This window comes from Pogoniulus pusillus, chromosome 13 (assembly GCF_015220805.1).
Source record: "Pogoniulus pusillus isolate bPogPus1 chromosome 13, bPogPus1.pri, whole genome shotgun sequence".
NCBI classification, from domain to species: domain Eukaryota; kingdom Metazoa; phylum Chordata; class Aves; order Piciformes; family Lybiidae; genus Pogoniulus; species Pogoniulus pusillus.
The window spans coordinates 20,851,736-20,879,401 of record NC_087276.1 but is presented as its reverse complement, the minus strand read 5'-3'; the positions used below and the strand labels follow the sequence as shown (position 1 = coordinate 20,879,401).

General features: G+C 50.4%; 1 protein-coding gene across 1 annotated transcript; it reads right to left on the bottom strand.

Annotated features, from left to right (window-relative positions):
* Positions 1-833: 833 nt before the first annotated feature.
* Positions 834-27,666, bottom strand: TRAP1 (TNF receptor associated protein 1). The gene is made up of 18 exons (XM_064153414.1): positions 27,554-27,666; positions 22,259-22,426; positions 21,276-21,358; positions 20,762-20,902; positions 12,380-12,451; positions 11,470-11,630; positions 10,207-10,316; positions 9,949-10,022; positions 7,249-7,404; positions 6,255-6,375; positions 6,079-6,148; positions 5,019-5,166; positions 4,341-4,526; positions 3,610-3,748; positions 3,101-3,186; positions 2,477-2,622; positions 2,068-2,140; positions 834-1,641 (listed from the first exon to the last, which is right to left on the bottom strand). The coding sequence occupies exons 1-18, from the start codon at positions 27,633-27,635 to the stop codon at positions 1,540-1,542; spliced, it is 2,118 nt and encodes a 705-aa protein (XP_064009484.1). The 5' UTR covers positions 27,636-27,666; the 3' UTR covers positions 834-1,539.

Sequence of the window (27,666 nt, the reverse complement as noted above, 5' to 3'; positions counted from 1 at the left end):
CCTTCACCAGCTTCACTGCCCTTCTCTGGACAAGCCTCAGCACCTCAATGTCCTTTCTGGAGTGAGAAGCCCACAGAATTCGAGGTGAAGCCTCACCAGTGTTGAGTACAGGGGGACAGTGACTGCCCTAGTTCTGCTGGCTGCACCATTGCTGATCCAATACATCAGAAGGGGTGTAGGATGCAGAAGGCAGCTCCTTGTTCTTCTCAAAACTCTCTAATTGTCATGTTAGTTCCTCTTCTGCATCTGAATAAAAATGCAATTTCAGGTGAGGTTAATATACTTCCAAAATAGTACCCCCTGCAGCAGACTCTTTTCATTCCTCTTCGCATGAGCAAGCTTTCTTCAGCTTAAGGAGCTGAAGCTTGGCCTGTCCAGCAAAGCATTCAAGCAGTTAACCAAATCCATTTCTGGAATCTTAATCTGGCAATTTAAAGATAAGCTAAACAAATACTACAGCTGCCTCAGAGCCCCCACAGAGCAGGAGAAAGAATTCCTGCAACCCAGCTTGGATGGTGTAAATCAAGCCCACTGAAGGAATCCAGTGCAGCATTTTCTGTCAGAAGGCCTCCCGCATCGAGTGGCCATTGCTCCTCAGAAAGGATTCAAAGGGCTGAGCTCCAAGACAAACCTAACAGGCTACAGATTCTCTTGTTTTCCTCCACACTCTCTGCTAGTACCTACTGTTATTCCACAACCCTCTCTTCCAATCACTGTGCAGTGCTTGATGCCCTGAAGAAGCAAACAGCATCTGAGGACAGAGGAACCAACAAATCACCAGCTGGAAGACACAAAGACCAACAAAGTAAGGGGAAGAGAGAAGAGTGGAAGGGTGTGGAAAAGAAGAGAAATTTGTTTATTATAAACACAGATCAGCTAGACATGCAGTTTATCCCACAGAAGTGGCAAAAACCTTGGAGACTTTCCAGAAAGCCACATGCTGGAAAGCTGTTTCCCAGTTGCCTCCCTTCCTCCACAGCAAGACCAGGATGAACTCAATTATCCAGCAGCTTGGTGATCTCTGCTGTGGGACTGCACTGACATGTTCCACCAGTATTATCTGTGTCTGCTAATTGCAGCAATCTATCTCTATAGCAGCAAGCTCCTCCTGCCTGGTCAGAGGTGGAGGGTCCTTCAATTAATCCTGTCAGTGCTTGCTGGGAGCATAAAGGTGCAGAGAGATTCGGTGCATGGGGTGGTGTTCACAGACCTAACTGGGAATCTTGCTGCCAACATCTGTTTTGGGAAAGGCCATTTCTGGAAACAGTATGAAGCTCTTCAAGCCTGTGTCAGAAATTTGGGCATATTGTTTGAGCAGCATCTTCTGGATTTTGCTCCCACTGAGATCATCATACTTTGATCAGGTTGATGATGCATGATCTAATAATGACAAGTGACTCCGTTCTGTGCAGTGAGGGTTGGAAGCCACCTGTGTTGTCCCTGGACCTCTGCCACACAAAACCCTTACTGCACAATGCCTGCAAGCAGATGCTGCAATAGCAGACAGAGCTCAGGGTTCATCTTTTGGTCTTGTGGGGCTCAGTTCTTCTCCAGGATCTTGGTGAGGAGCTCATTCAGCCGACTCACCATTGGTCTGGGATCCTCATTCAGCCCTGCTGCTATCATGGCATTCTCATAAATCTGAAAAAGAGAATCATGGAATCATTTAGGGTGGAAAAGACTCTTAAGATCATTGAGTCCAACACTGCCAGGTCATCAGTAAAATACATCCAGCCCATCTCCACAGCTTTTAAATCCCTCCAGAGATGGTGACTCTAGCACTATTCCAGGCAGCCTTTTAAGAAGGCAGCATTAAATAAGTAGCAAGTGCAGCTGGACGATAGCTGGAGAGGAACTGAACATTGCTCTCCGGGACTTGCATGCTGACACCAAGCATATCTTCTGCACCCTATTTCTGGTCCATAAGAACCAGAAATACCTGGTGTGAGTACCACAGGATGTGACTCTAGCCCACTGCAAGGGTTTTTCCCCGTTTCCTGCCATGCATGGTCTGCAGGCTGGCTCTGGGGAGGCTGGTACTGCATCTGGAGAAGGCCTGGCTCTCACCTGATCAAGCAACAGCTGGGCCAGCTCAGGCTGACTGTCTTTCAGCTCATTAAGTTTCTTAATCAGAGTGTGCCTGTGAAAGAAATCAACACAGAGACTTGGTATTTCTGGACACAATGAGAAATGTATGTCCAGAACAAGCAGCTAAACCAAGGTGGAACATAAAAGCTTCTACTTAGTGGCAAAATAGCTCTGACTTCCTTGCTCCTGTTCTGGGTCTTCTCCCTTCTCTCCCACCCTGTCCTGAGATAGCTCCTGTAGTCCTCAACAGGCTGGACACCACGTGTGGCTCATGCAGCCTCACAGACTAAAGCACTCCAGCACCGAGAGCCTGACATTGCTTCCTCCCCACTCCCACCCCAGAAGAACCACAGCACCCCATGTCTGGAACTGGCATTGCTAGCCTTACCCAGTGTTGATCTCCAGGGTGGGCTGCAGGAGCTGGGCACGCTCCTCTTGGGTCTTGGCCAGCTGCTGCATGCGAAGGAAGTGACGGGCAGCCCCCATCTCAAGCACAGTGATCATGGCAGGGTGGGTGTCCAGCCGTGTGGTCACCTGTGCAGAAGAGGTGGAAAATGCACATGGGTTAGAGGGCAGGATGTTCAAGGACTCAGAGTCTCCCCAACACAGATCCACACCAATCCCTCTGTGATTCATCTCTTCCCAGCAGGAAAGCTGGGGACCCAAATGACCCCACTGGTCCACAGGCAGTAGTTTGCAGCTGGACCTAAAGCACTTCTTGCCATTAAGTCTTTCTAGTCCACAAGCACGACAGTCATCTGGCCTGTTCTTCTGGTAACCTGAGTATGAACTAGTCAAGTGGGCTTTGCTTACTAACATGTGCTTCTTCCACTGCCATGCTGACCATCCAATGGCAAACGCCAGCACTCAGACCATTCACAAGAAGGAGGCACAATCAGAGTCCAAAGAAAAAGCTGTGGCAGCAGATCCCCACTGAGCCACCGTCTTTTTTCCCTAGGTTATAATCTTCATGGATCTCCTGGACTCAGTCACCTGGACATAGAACACCCACCTTAACACCAGTGACTCGGGAGCCTAAGGCATTTCTCATCCAGGCCATCAGGTCCTCAGCCTCCTTCTCAGTCAGGCGTTCTGCAGCTGACAGGAGAGAGAGGACACACCTGAGAGTGCATCTACAGTGTGCCACTGGATAGAAAGCTTTGCTCCTGAGCTCAGCCCATGTCATACTTCCATTTATCTGCTCCTTTGTGGAAAGAGGAGGCAACACTACTCATCAGAAGCCTACATACATGTCCTCACCCCAGACAGGACAGGCCTGTGCCCTGCCAGTGCCTACCTGCCCCTGTAGACGTGATGTTAAAACTCAAGTCATGGAAGCTACACACACGACATTCCACCTGTTTATATTAGCCAAATGCTTAAGCTTTGATCATGTGGGATGAAAGGGATCTGCAAGAAGGGCAAGTTGCCTGAGTATGAGAGTAACAGGATGAGGTGTACCCTCACTGGCTGGCACAGAGTGGCAGGACTGCAGGAACAGCCAGGGGAGCCTCACAATACCTGGGTGGCTCTCCTCAGACTTCTCTTCCTTATAGTGATCAACAACGATATCTGTCTCCACCGAGATCAGCTTCTTCTTGTCAAACTCCCGAAGGTGCAACAGTGTCAGCTCATCAAACTGCTCATAGCAGAACAGCACCTGTGCCAGAAAAGGGACAACACCACGTTGTTTAGGATGTGGCAGCATTTCCTCCTTCCCAAGGTGACTGCACCAAACGGTGAGAACATCACAGAGCAGACGAGCAGGGTTCAGCAACACAGGGACTGTCACTCAAGGCCCCAAACAAAAGCAAACCCCTGGAGGGTTTTGTTATTATGGGTGGTAGGTCTGCAGCTGAACAAGTCCTGCTGCCCTATGGAAAAGTAAGAACCAGCACTGACTCCAGGCCTGAAATGGCCAACTGCCCACAGAGGACACTTACAGCACCATTATAAGTCCTGCAAAACAGCTCCCAGGCTCCTGCTCTGGGCTTCAGTGATGGTATTCCACAGATGTCAGAACAAGATGTCTGCACAAGCACCAACCTCCCTGCAGTGTATGGGACAGGTCCTTCCAGACGTCCCACCACAGAGGCTGGTCTGACTACAGAGGAGCCTGGGCAAAGATGCTGCAGTAGCAGGGGTCTACCACAGGCCTCACTGCCCTGCCCAGTTCTGAGATCCAGGTGAGCCCTGACCACTGATATGGTAGCTCAATGTGCTGCCCTGGCCATAGCATACTGTTCACCCACCTCCATGTCCTTCTTCTTCATGGCCTCAAAGTAGGGGGAGTGCTGGGCCAGGTGCCGGTTGGGCGCACAGAGGTAGTAGATGTTCCTGCTGCCTGCCTTCATGCGGGAGGCGTAGTCGGTCAGGCTGGTCAGCTGGCCCGCGGGCAGCGCCGATGACTCGTAACGCAGCAGCTTGGCTATGTCCTCCTGCAAGAAACATGCTCCTGTCAGCTGAGGGCAGGCAGCTATGGCTCTACCTGACCACTCCCAACCCCAAGAACTCCCTTTGCAGCCCTGCAAAAAAAGCTCAGGGCATCCTGAGTCCTTTTTTTCTGCTCCAGATATTAAGGAGGCAGAAAAGGGACTTCAACAGAATGTAGCTTGAGCTTTCCTGGAAATGGCAATCCAGGCAGAGGACAACAGGAGGGAAAAGTCCTACTTTGCTGCCTGCTGTAGCTGATATTGCATCAGGGAAAGCTGACAACAGTATGGGTACAGAAACCTTGCAGTGCCTTGAATGAAAACTCACTCAGAAGGAGTGAGTTTGGGCAGCAGAGAACCTGCAGATTTTGTTAGGCCCAGGAAAACAAGTTACAGGCACATGAGATTCACAGAGGAGGAGCAGCCCCCCTCATTCCAGCTCACAGTAAATGTCACTAGTCTTTCCCACCAGCTCCAGTGCTTCAGGACTCCTGGTACCTTGACATCCTGCTCTGCTATGGTGACAATCCCCTCTCTCATGAATACTCCATATTCCTCAAAGAATTTGGCATATTTCTCAGGGTCCTTCTTGCTCTGGTCAACAAAGAACTTGATCAACCTCTTCTGCAAAACATCTCGGAGCTTCCTGAAGAAGGAACAAGCCTTTTAAAGACAGCTGCTAGACCAAGACAAGACGTTTTAGGTGAACATCTCTCTCCCTTTGTTTTAATGATGCATTTGCAAACATGAGGACAAAGAAGGAAGTGGTCCACTGTCTACTCTTGCTCATGGCTCAACATCTGCTCCTTTTATCTCAGTCAAGAGCAGCTCTGGAGCTAGAGAGACAGAGTTGAGGTACAGCTGTCCTGCTGAAACTCCAGTCTTCAGTAACTCCTGCCTCAGTGATGCTGCAGTACATAACTGACTGTACAGGGCGTCTGACTCACTCCCACAGCTACCTTTAGACATGAGAAAGAAGCCACAGAACAGAGTTAAACATCAAATCTAACAAGTTCACAGTGGCACTGCTAAAGGAGTAAGACTGCTCTTACACTTCCTTCAAGTCTCAACAGTGGCAAATGCTTGAGAGGGGATGTGAAGGACAAAACAGAAAAACCAAAGCCAGATCTCCTCTTAAAGGAGACTCGCCTGCTGGCAGGCCTGCCTGCTGCCTGCTGGCAGTCAGCCTCACTGCTCCAGCTTCCTAGTATTTACTTTTTACTGGCTTCTTTTTCCCCAAACCACTAGGTTTGGGCAAGACACTTTAAACAGCAAATGCACTGTTGCTGCTGTAGACAAGATACCAAAAGGCAGTGCAGGACATGAGGGGCATGTGGCCCAAGCAGGTGGCAGCAGACTGTATGACACAGGATACTGCTCCCATGTCTTGAGATGTGATCAGCTGAGAACCAACTCACTTTACAAACTACAGAAATCCTCAAAGATGGAAACACTGCAACTTAGACCCTAAGTCCCTCTACACCACTCTAACTTCCTTCTTCGGCTAGCAAGAAGCCAGAAGATCTTCAGCAGTTCACAGGATCCACTTCTTGCTTACCTGATAAGGGCACTCTCCTGCAGCAGCTCCCTGCTGAGGTTCAGGGGTATATCCTCACTGTCCACAACACCTGGAACACACAACAACCCTTGAGCAGTGAAGCAAACACAAGCACCAGGCAGCCCCTCGCCTCACTCCCTGTGGCAGCCATGGACACTCCTGCTCCCAGCACCCACCTCTCAGAAAGCGCAGCCATTTGGGCAGGATGTCTGCAGCTTTGGTCTGGATGAGAATTTTGCGGCTGTAGAGGGCAACACTGGAGCCCAGCTCCCTGCTGATGTCAAACATGGATGGTTTCTGCAGGAACAAGAGACAGGGGGTAACACCAGCACTGTGCAGGCTGCCCAGCTGTGCACTATGCTGCAGTATCTCTGTGGTTGCACCGGCTGGCCAGGTCACACTGTGGTCTGAACCCATCAGTGCTGAACCCAACAAGAGCTGAAATCTTGGCTCTGTTCTCTAAGGAACTAACTGAGCCCATTCCTGCAGTGGCTCAGTGCCCCCATGATATTCTGTGGCTCCCAGCCCACTGCATAGATACAATTGCAGAATCATGGGATCGTTTTTGTCTGGAAGAGACCTTTAAAATCAGTAAGTCCAACCATTAACCCAGTGCTGCTAAATCCTGGTTCTCAGCTTTGAAACTCCTCCAAGGTTGGGGACTCCACCACCTACTTTGGGCAGCCTGGGCCAGGACTTGGCAACCTTTCTGGGGAAGAAATTATTCCCCCATGTCCAACCTAAACCTCTCCTTGCACAACCTGAGGTTGTTTTTTCTTATCTTGCTGCTTATTACCTGAGAGAAGAGACCAAATCCCACCTGTCTCCAACCTCCTTTCAGCAAGTTGTAGAACCAGAAGCTCTCCCCTTGTCCTCCTTTTCTCCAGGCTCAACAACCCCATTTCCCTCAGTCACTCCTCTTCAGCTCTTTTCTCCAGACTCTTCACCAGCTTCATTGCTCTTCTCTGGGCCCACTCCATCCCCTCAATATCCTTCCCAGAGTGAAGAGTCCAAAACTCAACCCAGTATTCAAGGTGCAGTCTCTACAGTGATGTCAAACTAAATATTCCTCCTTGCCAATCCTTGTTTTATCTGCCTCCTGCTCCTATTCTCTGCTCTGCAGAGCAGCCAGGCAGACACCTCCCATTCCCTGGGCAGAAGGACAGGTACCTGCTCCGGCACGTAGAAGATGCTGCGGATGTTGAGGGGAGCATCAGCCTTGTAGTGCAGGACGTAGCGGGGCTTGTCGTAAGCCTGCGCGATGAAGCGGTAGAACTCCTCGTGCTGCCACTCGCTGATGTCCTTGGGGTCCAGCATCCAGAGTGCCTGTGGAGGAGCAGGGAGATGAGCTCACATCAACTTCCAAGACCTGCAGCTTCACAGAGGAGGGCTCTTCTTTCAGAGTTGCACTCTCCCTCCAGGATGCCGGAACAAGGAAATCTGAGATTTCAAACCTGCAGGCTCCTCTGCACAGCAGGATGGGCTCAGGCACATTATCACAGACTAACATTGTCCCTCACCTGACCTCAGGTCACCTCTGCTAGAGGTACTCTTGCCTCGCAACATGGATATGGCAGCTTTGTTTAGCCCAAAACAAAAGAGTTTGTGGCTAATCTCCATTGCCTCACACTTGCTACTTGCCAACATCCTGGACAGTTACTAGAGCTCAGCTGACTAGCAGTACTGGTCAATTATCTTAAGGCCTGACCAACAAGCTAAGTGAAAATTTCAGTGGGTTTGCTGCATCCACCCTGCCTCTCTGAGGGAGGTCACCATCCCACCATAAGGTCAGCTGAGTGCTTGTGAAGCAACTCCTGGGTTGCCTGGTTTCTACTGATTTGGCCTGGAGTTCAGGCAATGCTTTGTGAAGCACTCTGCTATCCCTGCTGCAGGGCCAGAAGTGCTCCAGCAGTACCATTTCACACATCAAGACATGAATTGGAAGTCACAAGCTCCAGACCAGGTCCCTTCCTCTGGCCATGCTTCCCACCTGCTGCTGCTCTAAACAACTGTGCTTCCTGGCATGTTCATCCCATACTCACATGACATTTAAGTTTTTAGTACATCAGCAAAAAAAAGCAACCTCTAGTAAAGATTTGGGATGTTCTGCCCTTTAACAAACACTGGGACTCAACTAAGAATCTCCTGTTTCAAGCTAGGTGAAACCTACTACACTCACTGCCACTTGAGTCCACTTGAGTGACAGGAGTGATTATTGGGGCAATACAAACCTTTAGCCCACCCTCCACCTACTAGATTCCACAGGATTCAGTGTTCTGGCAGCCTTGCATTGCTCTTTAAAGCTTCTTCTGCCTCAAAGCCTTGTTCCCCAAGTGGCTTCATAACATTTCCAGCACACTGAAGTGGTCCTGGAGGGTTTGCGGGATCACAGGGAGGATTATGGACTCAAATGGGTGCTAAGGTGCTTTACAGCAGCTGTTAGGTGAGGTGCTGCTTTCTCAGAGACTAACAGTTATCACAGTTAGACCAGAGAAGCCACTAACTCCACACTGGCAGCTCCATGGCAAGCATTCAAGAGCTTAACTAGGAAAATCCACACCAGGGAACCAGCTACAGATCTGTTTACAGTGAGCTGATGTTGATGTGGGGAAAAAACATGAAACCAAGATCCTGGATAATGAAAAGGCCTGAAACAGGAGCATAATGAGAATAAAGCTGCTGCTGTATCCCAAGGGAAAAGAGACATTCTGATAGGAAAAGTACACGGCTCTATTAGGGCCCCTGCTCTAGTATTGCTCTTCTCTAGGGAGTCTGTTTTATTGATTGTCAGGTAGAAAGAGCAAAGAGCTCTCTAAATCTAGTTCTGGTTTTGCAATTGAAAGGAAACAGCTGGAAAGCCTTTGGAACAGAAGAAAATTACACAGGAATCCAAACCAGTAACTAACACCACCAATTACAGAACCTTAGATAAATTAACATGATAAAATATTTAAGCACAGCCTTGGAACTCTGTGCATTGAGTGCCACATTCCAGGAAAATAAAAGCCACATGTACACACATGCTATCTACCTGCTCTCTTAGGTGAGGAAGATTTAAACAACCACAAAAGGAGATACTGAAGGAAAGTGATTTGAAGAATTTTGGTTTAAAGATTATTAATTTCACTGACATGATTCCTGCAATTGGGCTGTGAACAGCTGACTAAAATGGACCTGGCTGCAGTATCGTAGAATAGCCTGAGTTGGAAAGGACCTTAAAGATCATTTAGTTCCAACCCCCAAGGGAACACCTCCTGCTAGACCAGGTTGCTCAAAGCCTCATGCAGTTTGGCCTTGAACACTTCCAGGCATGAGACCTCCACAACTGCTCTGGGCGACCTGTTCTGATGTCTCACCACCTTCATAACAAGGATTATATCTAATTTGTAGTGGTCAGAAAATGCCAGCAACAAGCAGCGCTTGGCTAAGGGCTGGGATGTGAGGAAAATCAGGCTGTTAGCTGAGCCACCCAGAGAAAACCAACCATTCCCTGACACTGGCTATCCATTGTTGAAGGACAGAAAGAACTGCAGCAAGGAGTCAGCCCACAGTGGGCAATCCCCACATCACCAGTATGTCACCTGGTGTAGAAGGTTAGAGTAAGCATTACAAAGCAGTGAAATAGTAACTCTACTGAAAGTAACTATAAACTCCTTTGCCAATCTGCAAGAATTCTTCCCAACATGTATACAAACAGGTCCAGGCATGACTTCTGCTGGATTCTCTTCTCTTGTTCCATTACTTGATCACTACAGAGTCTGTGATACCCTGGACAATCTTCCCCTGATTTCAGCTTTATGCTCTTTCCTGCCTCCAGTGAAGGATTACAGTGGTTCACCTCAGTGACCTGCAGGGGACATTCCTGCTCACCTGCAGCGTGTTTATTCTCCTCCCATTGAGGTACAGTGGGAAGCTGATGAAGTTGCTGTATTTTGTCACCACCTCTGGAATGGAAATAAGACATAAAAGAGTCATATATGTGCCAACACCAGAGTAAGAATCTCCCCAGTAACAGCAGGTGAAAGGTGCTGCAGCAGAAGAGATGGGCTGTAAATTCACCTCCCACTCATGAAGCACCAACAGACGTCACACAGCCCCTCAGCACCTCCCTCCTCCTCCTCCACTCACCCTTGACTCGGTCTTCATTTGCAAACTCCTTGCAGTCTTCTTTGAGATGTATAATAATCTTAGTCCCAGTCCTGACACCCGATGCTTCTGCAATCTCAAATACTCCTGAACTAGGATTAGAAACAGACCTCGTGTCAGCTTGTGTCTCAGATACAACCATGGTGAGGCAAGGAAATGTTTTATTAAACTAAGAGCACACATAACACTTTGGTGCCAAGAGACAAAGGCAAAAAATCCTGAGTGCTCTTGGAGCCTGTGAGAAGAACCCCCAAAACATGTGTCTGTCTCCAGCACAGAGACTCCAGCCCCAGGACACACTGCTCTGCAAAGCCACCAGCAGCCTCTACTGAAAAGAACCTTCAAACAAACTTCAGGCTGAGGGAGCCTTGTCTTCAACTCTTCTCCTACATTTCTTATGGTGGCTGCAATGCCCAGGATCCTGCCTTCTTCCCTGACAGCTCCAACTTGTTTGAGTGTCCTCACTCAGCTCTCCACTGGAGTATGCAGGAACTGGTTATGATGAAGAGCAGCTGTGCCCTGCTGAAGACAGCCTCTTCTGGGTGACCAGTCCGACCCCACTGCTAAGTGAGTGCCATATGGGGATCAAACACTGGGGAGATGACAGACAAGCCTTCCTGTGTGCAGCAGTGCAGAATGCAGTGCACAGCAGCTTGACTGCAGCCCAAGGCAGCCTGATGCCTCACTTACAAGAGATTATTTCAACAATTTAAGTAACTCTGTAAATTCTTTATTCCTCAGAGACTGTAATGATGTGTAGGGCTTGTCACTCCCATAAGATTCAATCTGAACATGGTCCAGCAGTCCACAGCTTGGGCATCATAGATATCTGCAACTTTAAGTAAAAAGCAAAGGCTGAGCATAGCAGACGCCTACAGAGCCACTGCCCAGCACTGCCTGCTGTGGGTGCCCTTGAGCCACCATCCAAGTGACAACTAGACCAAAGAGATGAATGAAATCAGGCTCTCCAGTCTGGGGCACTGCTGAGGTGACTGACTGCCAGTGAGGACAGAACAAGGAGGGGCAGGTACTCTCTTTGTCCATGACACACCTCTTCAGACGGAGCAAGTTTGTCCTTGTGGTTTTCACCCTGGTACATTTGGCCAGGATGTGGATAATCTGAGCAGGATCTAAACCAGTAAGCCTGGTCATGAAAGATCACACACACCCTGTCTTGTTCTGCACAGCTTTCAGTCCAGGCCTGGTCTGTACACAGCCAATTTCCATCCTATTCGGCAGCCTTACCCATCTGAAGACCAGTGGTAGCCTGGGCTCTCTGGCTCTGCAGACTGTGAGAACACCTCCACTTTATCAGCCACCATGAAGGCAGAGTAGAAACCCACTCCAAACTGGCCAATGATTTTACTACTGGCTTCAGCTTGGCTCTGCAAAGCATCCAGAAAAGCCTGGAGGAGAAAAGGAGACACTAGATGACTTTTGAAGGTCCCTTCCAACCCAAACATTCTTCGACAAAATAGCACACAGAGGCTTCAGGCACCACTGGGAGGCTGTCCTAGGTGCGTTCCTCATGCACTGATGCAGTCCTACACCAGGTACTGCAGCCTGGCAGCCCAGCATCCTGACCCCACACCTCTGCATCAGTGTTCCAAGGATGGTGCCCAAGGAAAAGGGTTTCTCCCACAGGGACCAACACCTCTGGAAAAGGGGAGCACTGCTTAGGAAACGCTCACAGCTACTAGCAGCAAAGGAAAACAAGTGATAGCTCAGAGCAGCAGGAGCACAAAACCTTCCAGAGACAAGAGACACCAGTCAGGTACCTATATACAAAACTACCCAGCAAGGGGACACAGGTGCTGCCCTCCAGGATACAAGGCAAATGCCGAGTGAATACGTGCCCCTTGATAAGGATGGCCTGGGGGGTAAGAAGAGAGGGCAGCCAGGCACAGCAGCATGACACACAGGACCCTTTAGCGCTGCCTGCCCACCATGGGCCTCCCACAGCACTCAGTAAAGACCTTTTAAGAGCTAGAAGGCTCCAAAGGTAGATTTCACATTCCAAGAGGGGTGTAATTTCACAGCTGGGCTGGGGGCCAAGGGAAGAAAACAAAGGAGAAATTACTGGAAGAACAAAGGTAGCTGTAATTGGAGAAGACTCTTCTAAGTGGGGAAGAAAGGGTGTCTCATCCTGAGTTACCTTTGAGCCTGATCGAGCAATGGTACCAAGGTTAGAAACCAGCTCCTCCTGGGTCATCCCAATACCTGTGTCCTGGAAAGAAACAGCAATTACAGCTGAAACATCAGCAGAGGAGCCAGGCTCTTCCCAGCGATAGGGCAAGGTTAAATAGGTGCAAGTTGAAGCATAGGAGGTTCCACATGAACTTTTTTACTGTGAGGGTAGACAGAGGCCTGTAGCAGGCTGCCCAGAGACGTTTTGGAGCCTCCTTCTCTGGAGACATTCAAAACCTGCCTGGATGCTTTCTTGTGTGACCTCTCCTTGGTGATCCTGCTCTGACAGGGGTGTTGGACTCAATCTTTTGAGGCCCTTTCCAACCCCTAACATTCTGTGATTCTTTACCCAACAGCACCCAAGCAACACCTGCCTCTGACTCCCCCTCTCCCCCAGTCAACTGAGTAGTAAATGCATCAGCAGACTTCCAGTTGTGACTCCACCTGCTTGTCAACAGTGGACTCAAGAGGCCCCAGCTGCCTTTGTGCCTGTAAACCACCAGAAAACTCAGACTTGAGCCATTTCTTCAGAGCAGATTAAACCATGCCAAGAGAGGCTGTTTTCTGCACCCTTGCAACAGTGCACAGGTTGACAGTGCTGGAAAGAGATCTCAGCCCAGTCCTGGCCTCATGCTGCCAAGTGCTGAGCACACACAGAGACAGTTTCCACTCCTGAACGAGCCCAGTGGAGTCGCTGAGGAGCAGTGAGAAGCAGCTTACTTCCAAAGTGCAGGTTGGGAACTGATGCCCTCACACCACAAATCAGAGCAGCAAATTCCTTAACTCAGGTAATGTAGACCCTTGTCTACAAGCACTACTGCCACCCATCTCCATCTGCTCTGTCTTTCCCTCCCTCCTCTGTCTTTCCCTCCTTCCTCTGCCCCTCAACATTTTGCTCCACAAGACCAGAGTATGAAGCTGTCAATGCCCAGGTCCTTGAGAGCTGGCACATAGGCAACAGGCTATCCCCAGGTGCTCTGTCCAGACTTTGAAGGCACATGGCTTGTTGTCATCCCCAGTTTAATCCATATTTAGAATCACAGAATGGTTTAGGCTGGAAGGGATCTAGGTCCAACCCCCCACCATAGGCAGGGACACCTCCCACTAGAGCAGGCTACAGATCAAGGCCTCATCCAACCTGGGCTTGAACACCTCCAGGGAGAGAGCATCCACAACCTCCCTGGGCAACCTGTTCCAGTATCTCATCACCTCACTGCAAAGTTTTTTGCACTGCTGCCTGCAGATAAACATCTCCCTGCTGCTAGCACATGCAATCCAGAAAGGTTGCAGCAAACCTCAGACTAAGCTGCAACTTCACTGGTTGCCACTTTATGTTTGCATGACCCTACAGCAACATGGTTAAGAGCAAACCCCTGCTAGAAAAGGCCACTCTCTCCCACAGCACCCCAGTAAAAATCTCTGTAGGCCAATGTATTTTCAGAGTTGCTCCACATGCTTTTTTACAGAAGCAACAGGCAGATTGATGTCCTTCGGGATGCCACTTTGAAAACCAAGTGCCATTTCCCTTCTCAGATCTTAGCAGCTTCTCTACCTGATGGAAACACTCTGAGAAGCCACAAATTCTCTAAGCCGCTCTGTAAGGCAGCAGGTAAGGTGATTCTTATTCAGGTGAGGAGCTAGCACCACTGCTACACCTGTGAGCAGGTTATCACAGCTGAAGAGTAGCCAGCAGATCCCCAAGTGCTGTTAAAGCAGGGCTGGGATTTGGTGTGCAGGAACTCAGCAAAGCATGCTGGAGCAGAACTGGCTGCTGCTAGATGGCTCAGAGGCGAGATGCCAGAGTGACCTGGGGCACAGCAGGCCTCCACCACCCACAAGGGGCATTTACTGGGTTTATTTACTTAATGTCAGTACATTTTTTTTTAATATAATGTTTAACTCAACTGAAGGATCAAACTGTGGTCAACTTGAGAGGTTACTGAGTGAGGTGCTGTGTGGGTAGAGATGTTAATTCTGCACCCCCTGCGAGTCACAGCACAGTGATACCTTTCCTCTCATTAAATACAGCAAGGCCTCTTAGCTTGGCTGAAAAGAGGGATGATGCCCAGTAAGATCTCAACAGCAGGAGATAAAAAGCCAGGAATAACAAGCAGGGTATGGCAAAGTCTCAGGAATCTGCCATGGTCCCTTCCCCCAGAGAAGAAAAAGGCAGTAAGAGAAGTTTTCAGCATCTGGTTCAGGTTTTGTTCATGCCAGACCCTGAGCAGAACTCCTAACTCCTCTGATCCACTCCTATTTATAGCACAGCATATCATTCTCAAATTCCACTATGGTAAAAAACAACTTCAATATCCCTACCCCTCGAATTTATTTGGCTATGGAATTCTACATGCCCTGCCAAACTCAGTGCAAAATGCCTCAGGGCAGCTCCTGCAGACTGGTTTGATGAGGAATAGCAACGAACTACGACAGCAGGCTCAGAACACTGCTCCCCAGCAGCACTGGGACGCTACCAAGAGAAGGGAAAGAGTCCTCTGAGGCGGCCAGCTGAGGATCCTGGCGAGGCAGAGGCTCCCTAGCGCAGGGAAGCACCTGGGCGGATGACATGGGCAGGCAGCGCGACTCGGCCGGCTGCTGCCGCCAGCGCGATCCCTGCGCCGCGCTGCGGGGTCCCTGCACCAGGGGGAGCCGCAGCGGGGAACGAGCAACGAAGCGCTGGCAGCGGAGAGACGAGAGCCGGGCTGCGGCAGGGCAAGTCTCCCTCGGCCGTGGGAGCAAGTGAGCCTGCCTCGGGCTGGGCTGACAAGCGCCCTGTGAAATCCAAGGAAGCAGCTGGCACGGCTTCGCTGCCCTTCTCACATCACTCTGCGCTGCGCACGCCGCTGGGCCTCCAAGTGCCTTCAGGAACCACCATGCCACCACACGACCCCCTGCCAACACCTTCTGCCTGCCATCAGCCAGCAGAACTGCAAGGATTGCCACTGCTTCACATCACAACTCCTCCTCCCCTGCAGTTTCAAGCCTTCCCTTCAAGTTTACAAGAAAACTTTCATCAGGCTGAAAGCAACCACAGCAGAGCTTCTCATGGAAACATGGAGCAAATTGTACACAGGGCTTCACAAAGTACATGACGTGAGGGATCTGTTCAGACTTCAAAGTGCCAAATGCTTCTTCAGAGCTCTGGGAAACCAACCACTGCATAACATGAAACAGAGTTCAGTGCACTGACACTTAATTAGCTGAAGGTTAATTACAGAAGCCCTTCTGTTTCTCAGCACAACAACCACCTACTCACCTGGTTGAATTTCCTTCCAGAACTTCTCAGGGTGCAGACTAAACAGCTTCCCTGCCCCCACCCATCCCTCCTGCAGCCCTGTCCATCAGCAAGCCAACACAACAGCCTACAGACCTTCACCTCATCTCCTGAGAGACTGGGAAGAGGTCTACAGCCACACTTCTACAGGAAGCTACGTTTACCCAGATGAGCACTTTTTGTGTGTGGAGACCTCCAAGACACAAAACCTTTTGTTGAACCTCATGGAACCTTTATGCTGTCTCTGCCCTTTGTTCTAATCTTTGTGCATGAACATTTGCAAACAGAGTCTGCTCTCTGCAACCACAGCTGGAAAACTGTTGGGCACACAGCACCTCAGGGCTCCCAATATGAAATGCTCTGTGGTTGCTCCACAACCTTGAGGACCTCTCTTTTCCATCCTCCAGTCTCATGATCAGTCTCAGTTCTCAGCTCTGCTGTTCACACCATGCTTTTTGATAAAGCAGAAAAAAACCTGCACATTATTGCAACAACAAAATTAGTTTAAATTAACTGATTGTTTAGTTTAGCTGGTAAACAAAAAATCTAGGTAACACAACATCATTGCTCATTTCCTGGGTCAAATTAAAGCTATTGCAGGGCCTCCTTATACCAAACAATCCTTTAAGTAACCATTAACTGCTGCCTTTGCCATGCTGCATCAGAGTGCTGCAGTTAGAGGGACATGTCCCAGCTACCCTGCCTTTCATTTTGCTTTGTTGTAAAACAAACACTTGAAACACTTCAGTGCAAAACATCAACGAGGCACCAACAGAACACTGACTACATCAGAAAATAAGAACGTTCAGTAATACCCAAAAATGTTTGATTAGCAAGTGTCCCCCACTGCTATTTAAATACCTTACTTGTCAGGGTTTGAGCAGAACTGAAGTGAAAAGAACAGGCAGGGCTGAGTAACTGACCAGACTTAGGTCATTCTGATAAGGAGGCACAGCTGCAGGAAAGTGGCATTGGGAGGCTAGCAGAGAAGCTGAGAAAGTTCCGAGCTGTGCGAGGAGGGCAGGCTGTCAGCCCTGGGAACGAGAAAACGTTGTGGCTAACTGCACAAAGGGGGAATAACGGGGGGTAGTTGGTCAGGTCTGCCCCTGTGCATGTGGACAGCCCTTTTCTGCTATGTGAGCCTATCAGAAGTACAGGCCCCTGTACCGAATGCACGGCATAAGCACCACGCTTAGCTTCAACAAACGGATTGACCACTTAGGTATCACACTGGCATGAGTCCGTGTCTTTCCTGCTCCCACGTGAGGCCAACTCAACACTTACTTAAAGAGATTTAAAATTCACAAGACCAGGACAGCAGCTGCACTGGAGCAGTGTTCTGGTTTAGAACCAATAAAGCATCTGCAGCAGCAACTAAGAGAAGGCAGCACAATAACAGTAAAACTGATGTATACAGATTCAAGGGAATCTTGGCCTCCTACATGGAAGCTGTCCAAAGCAGAGAGCCTGAGCCTTCCATTCCAGCACCCTACACTGGAAGTTATTTTTAAGACTGTGGTCCGCACCCATCCAGGTTAAAAACCTGCTGTTCAGAAGAGTACTTGCTTTTATCCCCATGGAATTTCCCATTTTCAGATGGGACATGGTCTTAATGTGGCATGAAGAGGAAGAAAAGATTCCACACATCCTTTCCTTGGCTGCAGCTTATTTGAGATGAGTTGGTATTTCTGGTTCTCCTGGCATAAACGATGATGCAACTACTGGAACTGCTAACCCACCTCTAAAATCAGTTTCTGCAAGCTTCATTCCACCCAGGGCTTCTTCAAGTGCAGCCAGCTTCACTCCTCCATTTCAATCTGCATTGCTGCCCATCTCCTGCTCCCCTGCTTCCTCAAGCCCAAGTGGCAGAGGGATGCTGCAGTACTGCACACAGAGGAGGACATAACCCTTCCGTCTGCTGCAGACTGGTAGCACAGTGGCTGCTGGTACACAACCCAGCATGGAGAAGACCTGCTGCTCTGTACCTGCACCAAGCTTTGCTGGACATGTGGGAGCACCTACATTGAAGTGCTAGCACCCAAGCATCTCAGTTCCTGCCGGAGCCTCAGGACAGCCCAGTATTTGCTGCAGCCTGTTCGTAACTGGCAAGCCAGCAGAGATCTGTTCAGTGATACAGGGAGCTGTTGCAGGGAGGAGTGGTGTTTGCAGTCATTTTAACTCCTCCCAAACACAGCGAACTTGTTATTTTGTAGCTTCACAGCCACCGATTTTGGATGGCTGTGATGGCAAGAAGAAAGCCCGGAAAAGAGAACTGAGCAGCCCAATCCCTGGCAGCAATGACGCTGCTTCTGCACGTTAAAACAGCAGTCATACTGCCTCACCCAGCAGCAGCAGCTATTAGCTCTGCAAACATTTCAAACCATTTCCTCTTAACAGTAGCAGTGTCCCAGCCCTAAATGAGGCACCAGCAATGAGCCGAGCTCCAGCCCTGAGCTCACGCACAAGCAGGGCTGCCAGCAGACACTGCAGTACGGCAGAGCTGTGCAGCAGCAACACCGACTGCACCACAGCCAAGCATGTCACCAGAGCCTCGGGCAGGTGTTGAAGTGGAGCTCAGCTGTCCCACGGCTTTGAGCTCTGTAAGGGGTTCTCTGTTCCCACATCAGAGGGTCTATCTGTGAAGCCTCGGCATGCACTGCTGCAGAGCTCTGCAGATCTGTCCTCACTGAAAACACACCCCCCTAACGTTGTCAAGTGGATTTTCTTAAGAGGTCTGACCTTGCAGGCTGTGGTTGCTAGCAGATGGAGCTGTCCCAGAAACAGAACCAGGCAGTTTGCAGAGGGCTGGAGGAAACACTGCGACTTGCTAAAACAACGGGGCTTTGGTGAAGGACCTGAGGTAGTGTAATCCACTGGACTAGAGAGTGAACATTCACCTCTCAGCTGATGCAGCACTTGGCAATGGCTAGGTAGGATATCCCTGAAGGAGGACATTGTGTTAGGAGTCTGGGTCTTGCTTTGCCTCTGACTGAAATCCAGCCCTGGCAAAGAAGCAAGCAGAACTGCAGCCATTTAATAGAGATGGATGTAGCCCTTTACCAGAGCTGGATAATCCCTCCCAGGAACAGCCTGTAACAGAGGCCATCACACATTTCAGGCCTGCCTCTTCTCAGCTGGTGAGACACAAAGAGATACTGCAGGGCTTGGAATGGGAAGGGAAAGATCCAGCAGATCCAGGGGCCAAGAGCAGCACAAAGATCTGAGGACAAGGACCTAGATCAGACAATGGGACCTTCCCAGAAAAACCTGGTGTGACCATTGCTACAGAACACACAGGAGGGAGCTGCTGCCTCTGTTTTGGCAGGTCCTAGTGGGTATGGAAAACGAACAGCAATGAAGGGAGGGGTTCATCTCTGCCTTGATCACTGCAGGCATGTTTTTTGTGCACCTTGGCATCCCATGAAGGTAGGGAGGTGTTCCGAATGAGCCTTGCTCAAACATAATCACTACACACAGTGTTTCTGCAAGAGGTTATAAATAAACCCTTCACTGGAGGTAAGGAGCTTTAGTCACTACTGAGAAGACAAACCTCTTAGAGGAGATTGGAGAAGTGCTGCTCTCTCCCCCTCTGAGAGCACAGCGTTGCTGCAGTTAAAAGCTTCCTAGTTAAGACTCATTTAGTTGCATTAGGGATGCGCAGGCAGCAAGGTAGGGAGTTATAAAAAGGCAAATCCTTCACATGGCTAATTGGGTGTGACATTGAATGCACCCTCCTATCTGCCAGGTGAGCAAATGGGTCCATGACCCAAACTGCTAAGGCAAGGAACAGCTTCCACAGTTACAAGGCATGAGCTATAAGAACGTCTTGATGGGTTCAGAGGCTCAGTGTCCACTAGGACTGCAAAAGGGAGAGACAAGAGGAAAATGGGGATGGCAACAGACTTGGGGTGAAGCGAGAGCTCATTAAAGAACTGGTGTTACACAGCAGTCAAAAACTACCCCAGCCAGGTGTGACAGGAATAGCAAAGCTTCCACCTCATGGTTTGAGAGTGGCTGGGTTGATGCTTGTGTTGCCCACTGACGATTGCTAACTTCCCCATGGCAACCGCATCTGCTTGTTCTGCAGAGGAACACAAGTATAAAATATCTGAGCAGCCCTTAACTGCCAGTGCTTTTGTCCCACGTGCAAAACAGCAGCTTGTGTGCTTTGTCTGTGCCACAGCTCCCCTGGACCTGCCATGGCTGGTCCTCGCTCACATGCTGCTGCCTGCCTCATTCTCTGCTCTTCTGGGAACAAGTCCTCAACTGCGCTCTCATGGCTGACATTGGTCCACAAGAAAAGCTATGACGAGCTTTCTGTGCATTAAGAATTTCACCAAGAAAAGACCAAAGCTGAGCCTCAGCCTTCCACCCTGCACAACAACTGCAAACAAGAGCAATCAAGGTACAGAGAAGGTCCAGCTCCCACCTTTCCTCCCAACACCTCCTACTAAGCAATCATTTTGTCACCAGTAGGGAAGAATCAAAACCAGGGCTGCAGAAAGGAGGACAGATAAGTGCTATGGTACTGCCACAATTTACAGTCACACCAATATGTTAGAACTGAGTCTCAGTTTCATCTGGATTTGGTCTCTCCTGGAGCAGGAGACAGCAACAATAAGCACTGTGAAGTTCTTCTCACCATCTCAGCATCTTCCATCTTGAGGTGAGAGGGAAGGTCTGCAAGCTATCATGTAACACCTAAGACTTAAGGACATCAGAGAAATCTTCCTGAAAGGTCAGGATGAAATAGGACCCCTAACTTTTCCCTTAGTGGGAAATGTACACATGCCTGGGAAAGTGCTGGAAAAAAAATCAACAGGTAGTTCCTAAGAGCGGGGAAAGGAGCAGCAAATTTTCCTATGGGGACAAGTAGGGAACAGATAAATCAGTGGTTTCTCATCTAATTCTGATATTACAGTGTTAAGAGCCATGGTGCAGCTAAGAACACTTCTTAGGCAGGCCTGGGAATCCACGTGACTGTGCTGCCACTCAGCTTCCACTGATCCTTCACAGGACACAGGCTAGTGATGGGTGCAGCAGGGAACAAGGCTGTCCTAGTGCCAAAGGAAGTACCTGGATAGTGATGGTTCCCTTTGCACTGTCTGTCTGCAGATGGATCTCCATCTCAGGCAGGGCTTTCCCTTCTGCCATCAGCCGATGCCGCAGCTTCTCCAGCGCATCGCTGCTGTTAGAGATCAGCTCCCGGATAAACACCTGGGGATGAGACAAAACCCGACAGTGCCACCTGGCCCTGTCCACTGCACGGGACTCCAGTGACCTGGGAACTCATTGCCTACTCACAAATGAATTCCCAGCTCACCACAGAAAGAACTGTGCTGCCCACTATCTGAACTCAGGAGGCTCTAAGGCTCACAGAGCCACCTGGCCACACCTACAAATTCCTCTGAAAACATTTGCAAGGTGTGTTCAGAAAATGTGATTTGATTCAAGAAAGCATGACATGAGCAGCACAGAACTGGCTGGGAAACTGAGCAGGAACTCTTCCAGCTCTGCAGTTCTGGATGTACACCTTGACAGACAGGGCTTTGCCAACAGCAAATCCACCAGCGAGTAGAGGGTGCCTCACCTCCTTCTCTGAGTACAAGGATCGGGCAACAATGTCCAGCAGTTTCTTTGTTTCAGCCTGAAACTCATGTTTAGAGGCTGCACCTAGAATAAAATCACAAACACACTTTTAAGGCATTTTGCCAGGGTCCTCTTGGGAAGGAAAACAAAACTACAGTCTCACTATGTGCTTTGGCTTCCCAGGAGGGAAAGTCTATCTATAAGTATCTGTGTCCAGAAAGTCTTCCTCAGAAAGAATAACACTACGAAACATCTGAGCTGAAGTACCATCCTTGGCCTTTAGAAAATAAGCATTTCTCCTGCTGGAAGCATTACAGAACCCTGAGGCAACATGGGAAAGCCAAGGGTCAGACACTATCTCTTCCATGCCTTGCTGTTACATTCCTCAGTGCTAAAGCAAAGATGGGGTGTGGCAGCAGCAGTGCATCAACCCTACTGCAGGCTGCACAGCCTGGCAGCCTCAAAAGTACCTGCCTGAAAAATCACAGGAGCATGGAGTTAAGAGGCTATTTCTGCGCTCAGATGGCTCATGTGGCTTTGCTTTAAAGCACCTCTCTGTGGAGATGTGCAAAGCAATTCATTCTAACTAAAAGACTGACACCAGGATTCTCATTACACCTTCATGGTCCACAGCAATGACTCGGGACAAAAATGTCTCTTTTAAAGCAATTCTAGTGTCCATGTAGCCTCTGCATATATGCATGAGCATCAATTGCTTGGGTAAGCCCACAGGTGCAATATCTCCCTGCAGTTCTGATGGCCTCCTTTTTCAGTAGCAGGCATTCTGACTGACACCTCCCCATTTTGGGGAGGCGATGGTGAAATAAAGATTCTAACTGTAGCCTTCAAGCAAGGATGTGATGACCACATTCACCACTGACGAGGGCTCACCCTCACAGTCAGGGCACAGCAGCACCCATATCTTATCCCCCATCTGCCTGTGCTCCAAGAGTGCTCCCATAAGACCCTTGAGTCCATGCTGACCTTGGACATTCTCCGTGTTGCTGATGATGGTGTGCAGGGGCTCCTCTTCCTTGCTCTCTGCAGTCTGTGTGCTGTACATCCGGACAGCAGGAACGCTGGTGGCCCGAACATTGTACCAAAGGCACCCATGATGCAGTATTTGTCTCTGGAGACATGCTGCTCCTTTTGCTAGGAGACACAATTGGAGGCATTTCAGTACAAGTGACAAATATCGTCAGCAGGAGCACTCTTAAAAGGTCCCACTTGAGCAATCCCATGGGGAGTTACACTGTCCCAGCAGGACTGAAGTTCCCTCACAATCAAACAGCCACCACTTCCCACTGGCACTGCCTTCACTGCACAAGAAAGGCTCCAGGTTGTCTCTTCTGAATTCTAATTCTAGCCAGAAGATGACAACTGGCAGCTTTCACAAGGACTTAGCCTATGAGGAAGAGACAGTCTACAGCACCTATTGCTGCTACCTGGCCATGCTGAAGACAACAGGGAACACCAACTGCCACATTACCACCAGTGAAAACACAACATCCTGGTGCAAGAGAGGATGCCTGAACCTCCCAGAGGTGCCTCTGCTGCACACACAGCTTCTCTGTGCTAATACTGACCAACAGGCAGGGCTCTATGCACCCAAATCTACCTCCACTTGCTCACTCTCACCGCGCCAAGAGTAACCAGCTCTTTTACAACAGGCTCCCTCCACAACAAACTCCAACCAGATCCATTTAGCTCAGCAAACATTTGGCTCTTGACTTTACAAGCACAGATAACAGAGCACAGGGATCACATCCTTCAACAAAGGCAGCTCTGGGGGAAGCAGCACACACAGCAACATAGCCATCAGCAGAGAAAACAAGAGACAGGGCACAAGGCAAGGACTGGGATCCTTAGCTCTCCTCCTTCCATTGTGCTCAGGTGAGCTGAACACTTTGCTGAATGGTGAAACAAACCCAACCTTAGTCACAAAAAGACCAACTACAGCACTACCTAGCCCTATCCAAAGCCGGTTACTTGCAGCAAGACTGGCCTGTGCCAGAATGAGAGCCTGGAGGGTGCAGAGCTGAGCACACAGCGAGGCTGGGGACAGGTGGTGACTTAGCTTTCCCCAGCCCTACAAATAACAGGCCTGTTTTGGGAGGCAGGAGTGTCCATACTGGCCTGGGCAAGGTGGGCAGAATCTGGGTATGCACCATAAAGGGCTCGAAGCTGTGACAGGCCCAGGCATTTCTCACAGCTCACTGTGCTTGCAGCTTGTTCCATCAAGTAAGGAACAACCACAGACCTCCACTTTCTTCAGATAAACAGGGACAAAACCACCCAAAGGCTGAACTGAGAGCCACTGCATGGTGAGAGATCCTGAAGCACACCTGTGATGTCTCTGGAGGCCACCCACAGCCCTCCAGTCCAGGTGTTCTGCTGGGAGAGAACCCTCCAGAATTCCGCATCACCTTGCCACATCTCTTGAGTGAACTCAGCATCCCAGCCCTTTCACCAACACCCCTCGTTGTCCTCCAGCTCATCTTGGGAGGTCTCAGGCTCCCTTCACAAGTGCTCTGCAAACCTCTTGCCCACCTCAGCAGTACCACCAGTATGGTCACTGAGAACAGGTCTTGCTACTCCAGACCATAAGACTGGGCTCTCGCTCACTCTGGATGAGGTGAACACAAACCCCTGAGCGAGTGCTTCTGGCTCCTGCACCTCATCCCCAAGAGCTGATCAAGGATGCTGTCAGTCCTCATTCCTCCTCCTCACAAAAAGCTTTGAATCAATATCTACTTCTCCAGCCAGAAGCTTGAATTACTCCTCAGTCAGTCTGCCCTTAAAGAAAAGAGCCCACAAATAGTTCTTAATGCATCTGAACACCTCCCACACGCATAACTGTTCACTCTGCGTCACAAACAGCTCTGCCGCATTAGCACAGGACGAGGTCTTCAGCTGCCGCTCGCCTGCCTCGGCTGGGCTCAGCTGGGAGAGCAGCCCGGCTGCACGGAGCAGAGTGGCACAGCACTCTCTCTGTGGCTGTCCACCTGTCCAGCTTCAGACAGACAGGGCCTGAGGTAGCCCAGGGTTCACATACTTATGTGTTTACACATCTGATGCTCATCTTAAGGTAGGCAGTGTGGGATGCTCTGAAAACCCTGCACTTGCATACAGGTTTCCCAACCAGCAGAAATAAGAGGGAATTTTCACAGAATCAAGCAGGTTGGAAAAGACCTTCAAGATCATCAAGTCCAACCTATCACCTAATACCTTCTAATTAACTAAACCATGGCACTAAGTGCCTTATCCAGTCTCTTTTTTAACACCTCCAGGGATGGTGACTCCCTCACGTTCCATTCCAGTGCCAATCATTCTTACTGTGAAGAACTTCTTCCTAACATCCAGCCTAAACCTGCCCTGGTGCACTTTGAGACTGTGCCCCCTTGTTCTGTCACTGGTTGTCTGGGAGAAGACACCAACCCCCATCTGGCTTACAACCTTCTTTCAGGTAGTTGTAGAGAGCAATGAGGTCTCCCCTGAGCCTGCTCTTCTGCAGGCTGAAAGAGGCTTTTGCTCCATCCTGGACTCTAGGATCCCAAAATGCAGACCAGCAGCAGCTTCATGCTAACCTTAAGGTCACCTCTTCAGGCAGCAAGGCCCTGGAGCCACCAAGCAGGCCATCCCATGACCACTGGCTGGCTCTAGAACAGCCATTTACAACCTCTGATGCATCCACTTCTTTGCTTCTTTACCTCTAAAGCACAAAAATAAACCATTGCCCATCAACTCACAAGTTATTTTTGGATTTGTGTAATGTTTGGTCTTATCATCTTTAATTAACAGCCAGGTAGAGACAAGGCTCATTAAATGCAAGCTGCATCTTCTTCAGCTCCTTTGTCTCCTGCAGAGCCCTTGGCTTGGCCAGCGGGGAAAGGCTCCTGGCAAGTCTGGGTATAAAACCACAATTATCGGCACATAAAAGCTATTGAGAAAGTGTCTGCCGAGTTAACAGGGTAAAGAAACACCCATTAGGAGCCTACTGCTAAGACTATGAGACAAGAAAGAAATGGCTCTTGTCCTGGCTGCCCCAATGTGCTAGGGCAAATCAGGTCTTTTTCTGTCAGGTTAATCAAACGCTGAGCTCCATCAGACTCTGCGTGGCATCATGGCCCCACCTGCACTGTCAGAGATGGCAGACACCCACGCTGCTCTCCAACTTCCAGTTCTCTCTGAATCCTACGGGATTCTCTGCATACATGGCCTTGAACACAGAGAACACACCAGGGACCCTTGGTCTCGGGGGCTCCTTTCAACCCAGGCACCAGAACGTCTCAGGATAACAAAGCAAACCCACCAAAATCACAGCCTCTCCTGGAAGAGAGCTGCCAGGAGAGAAGCGGATCGTCAGGAAGACATTTGGGGTGGGGAATCGAGCACAAAGCAGCAGGCAGCTCAAAACAAAGAGAAGAATTTGGGTCAGCAGAAATTACCATAATAGCTTGATCACTGTGCAGTCGTCAGCCTGAGGACACGCCTGCACAGAAGAGCACTTGCAACAGTCTGCTTCCAGCTCACATCTCACTAGAGAGGAAGGCTTTTGAGCTGGGCACCAGGTCCTGGGAGAAGAGTTCCTGACTGATCTGCTCACACCAGCACATTCCCCAGAAAACCCTGCATCACCTTTGGCATTGCTAGAGCCAAGAAACAACACAGCACAGCCAAAGGGAAAGGATGGCTTACCCCAAAGCTAGGGCTCTCCACCTGCACCTGAGTAAAGGGAAACCACCTCCTGCCTCTCCTGCTTTACTTCCACTCCACACAGCTTACGCTCACCACTTTTTTCCTGATAGACCTGGGCAACAGGATGACAGATAAAACTCTGTCTCTGCTGGTGCACACCTAACCCACTGGAAGCACACAGCTTCTTCCTCAGTCACAGATATAAGAAGCCACTGAGGATTTCCGTGGTGGAAGAAGTGAACTGCCCAGACAGACTCAAGTGGCACTTGATGGCACAATAAATCCAGCAGTGTGACCCTGACAGTGACCATATTTGTCACATGATTTCCTCTGTCATATAACCCACAGGGAAACCACAGACCACCCTGACAACCTCCAAATCTGTCCATTAGGAGCCAGACAACAGATAAGGAGGCACTGAGCACAGGACGTGCTGCTCACATATAGGGGCAGGAAGCTCCTCACCATGCCTCAGCTACTGACAGCTCCTGAGCACGTCTCCTGACCCACACGCTCCAGCATAGCCTGGAACCCAGACCTCAGCGTTCAGAATTTCTCAGCCCTCAGTCTTGTCAGCTCTTAGGTGAAATCCTGAGGGCACCTCTGGGAAACACAAGCCCTCTGGGCTCATCTGTCAGGTAATCTGGAGCTGGAGCAGCCAGAGAACATGAATGCCAACTTCTGCTGCTCCTTTCCCAGCACCCAGCTGACCTATACATGCTGTGTAGCCTGGATGCGCCATCGACCTGGATATGCTAGATGAGCCAGATGAGCCAGGATGTGCTATGTAGCCTGCATGTGCTAGTAGGTTAACCTGAACATGCTGTGCACCCTACACGAGGCAGGAAACAAAACTGGACCTGTATGAGCCAGGACAACAACTTAGACACCTCATACAACGGCAGGAGACGAACCCGAACACGCTCCATGGCCTGTATGAGCCGACAGGTGGACGCGGACGTGCTGTAGGAGACGGTCACGCTCTGTGCCCCGTATAAGCCAGGACACGCACACGAACCCACTCCACGACCTGAAGCAGCTACGTGCCTGAGCCAGGCGATGACCCCGAGCCAGGCGATGGCCCTGCGCATGCGACACACCCCACAGAAGCCAGGCGAACTCCTCCCTGAGGGAGGGCTGGGCGCTCGCAGCTGCCGCCCGCAGAGGTAGCTGTGCTCTGGCGAGCGGCTGCCCAAGCTGGCGGTCAGCACCGGCCGGCACCTCACTGCCCGCCTTTCTCTTCCGAAGGCCTGCTCTGCGGCTGGGCCCAACCGGGTGAAGTCCCGCTGCCTGTACACACACGGCCCCGGGGAGTCATCGCCTCCTCAAAGACGGAACAGCCCCAGGGAGACGACAGACGCCGCCGGCCAGGGTCGCTGCAGCCTGAGGCCGACCCTCCAGGGTGCCCGAGCGCCCAGCCGCCGCCTCAGCCCGCGGGAACTCGCTCCCGCCTCACGCCGCCCTCCCCAGGCTTCTCTCTCCTCCCCGGGCCTACGGCCCCCCGGGGCCCGCCGGGCTCGGTGCAGGCTCCCGCCCGGCCGGCCACGAGGGGTGAGGTGCGACGGGGTCGGCTCAGCTCACCTACGGCCACCCGCGGCCCGGGCCCGGCCCCGGGGCGCAGCAGAGCCGCAAGGTACCGCCCCCGCCGTGCAGCCGCCGCCATGCCGCGCGGTCCCCGCCGGCGCCCGCTGATG

Coding starts and splice junctions, on each gene's coding strand:
- TRAP1 (XM_064153414.1), bottom strand. CDS start 27,635: ATGGCGGCGGCTGCACGGCGGGGGCGGTACCTTGCGGCTCTGCTGCGC. Junction 11,631..12,379: donor TTGCTCGATCAGGCTCAAAG/GTAACTCAGGAT, acceptor TTTCTCCTCCAG/GCTTTTCTGGATGCTTTGCA. Junction 1,642..2,067: donor CCCAGCTGTTGCTTGATCAG/GTGAGAGCCAGG, acceptor TCTCTTTTTCAG/ATTTATGAGAATGCCATGAT.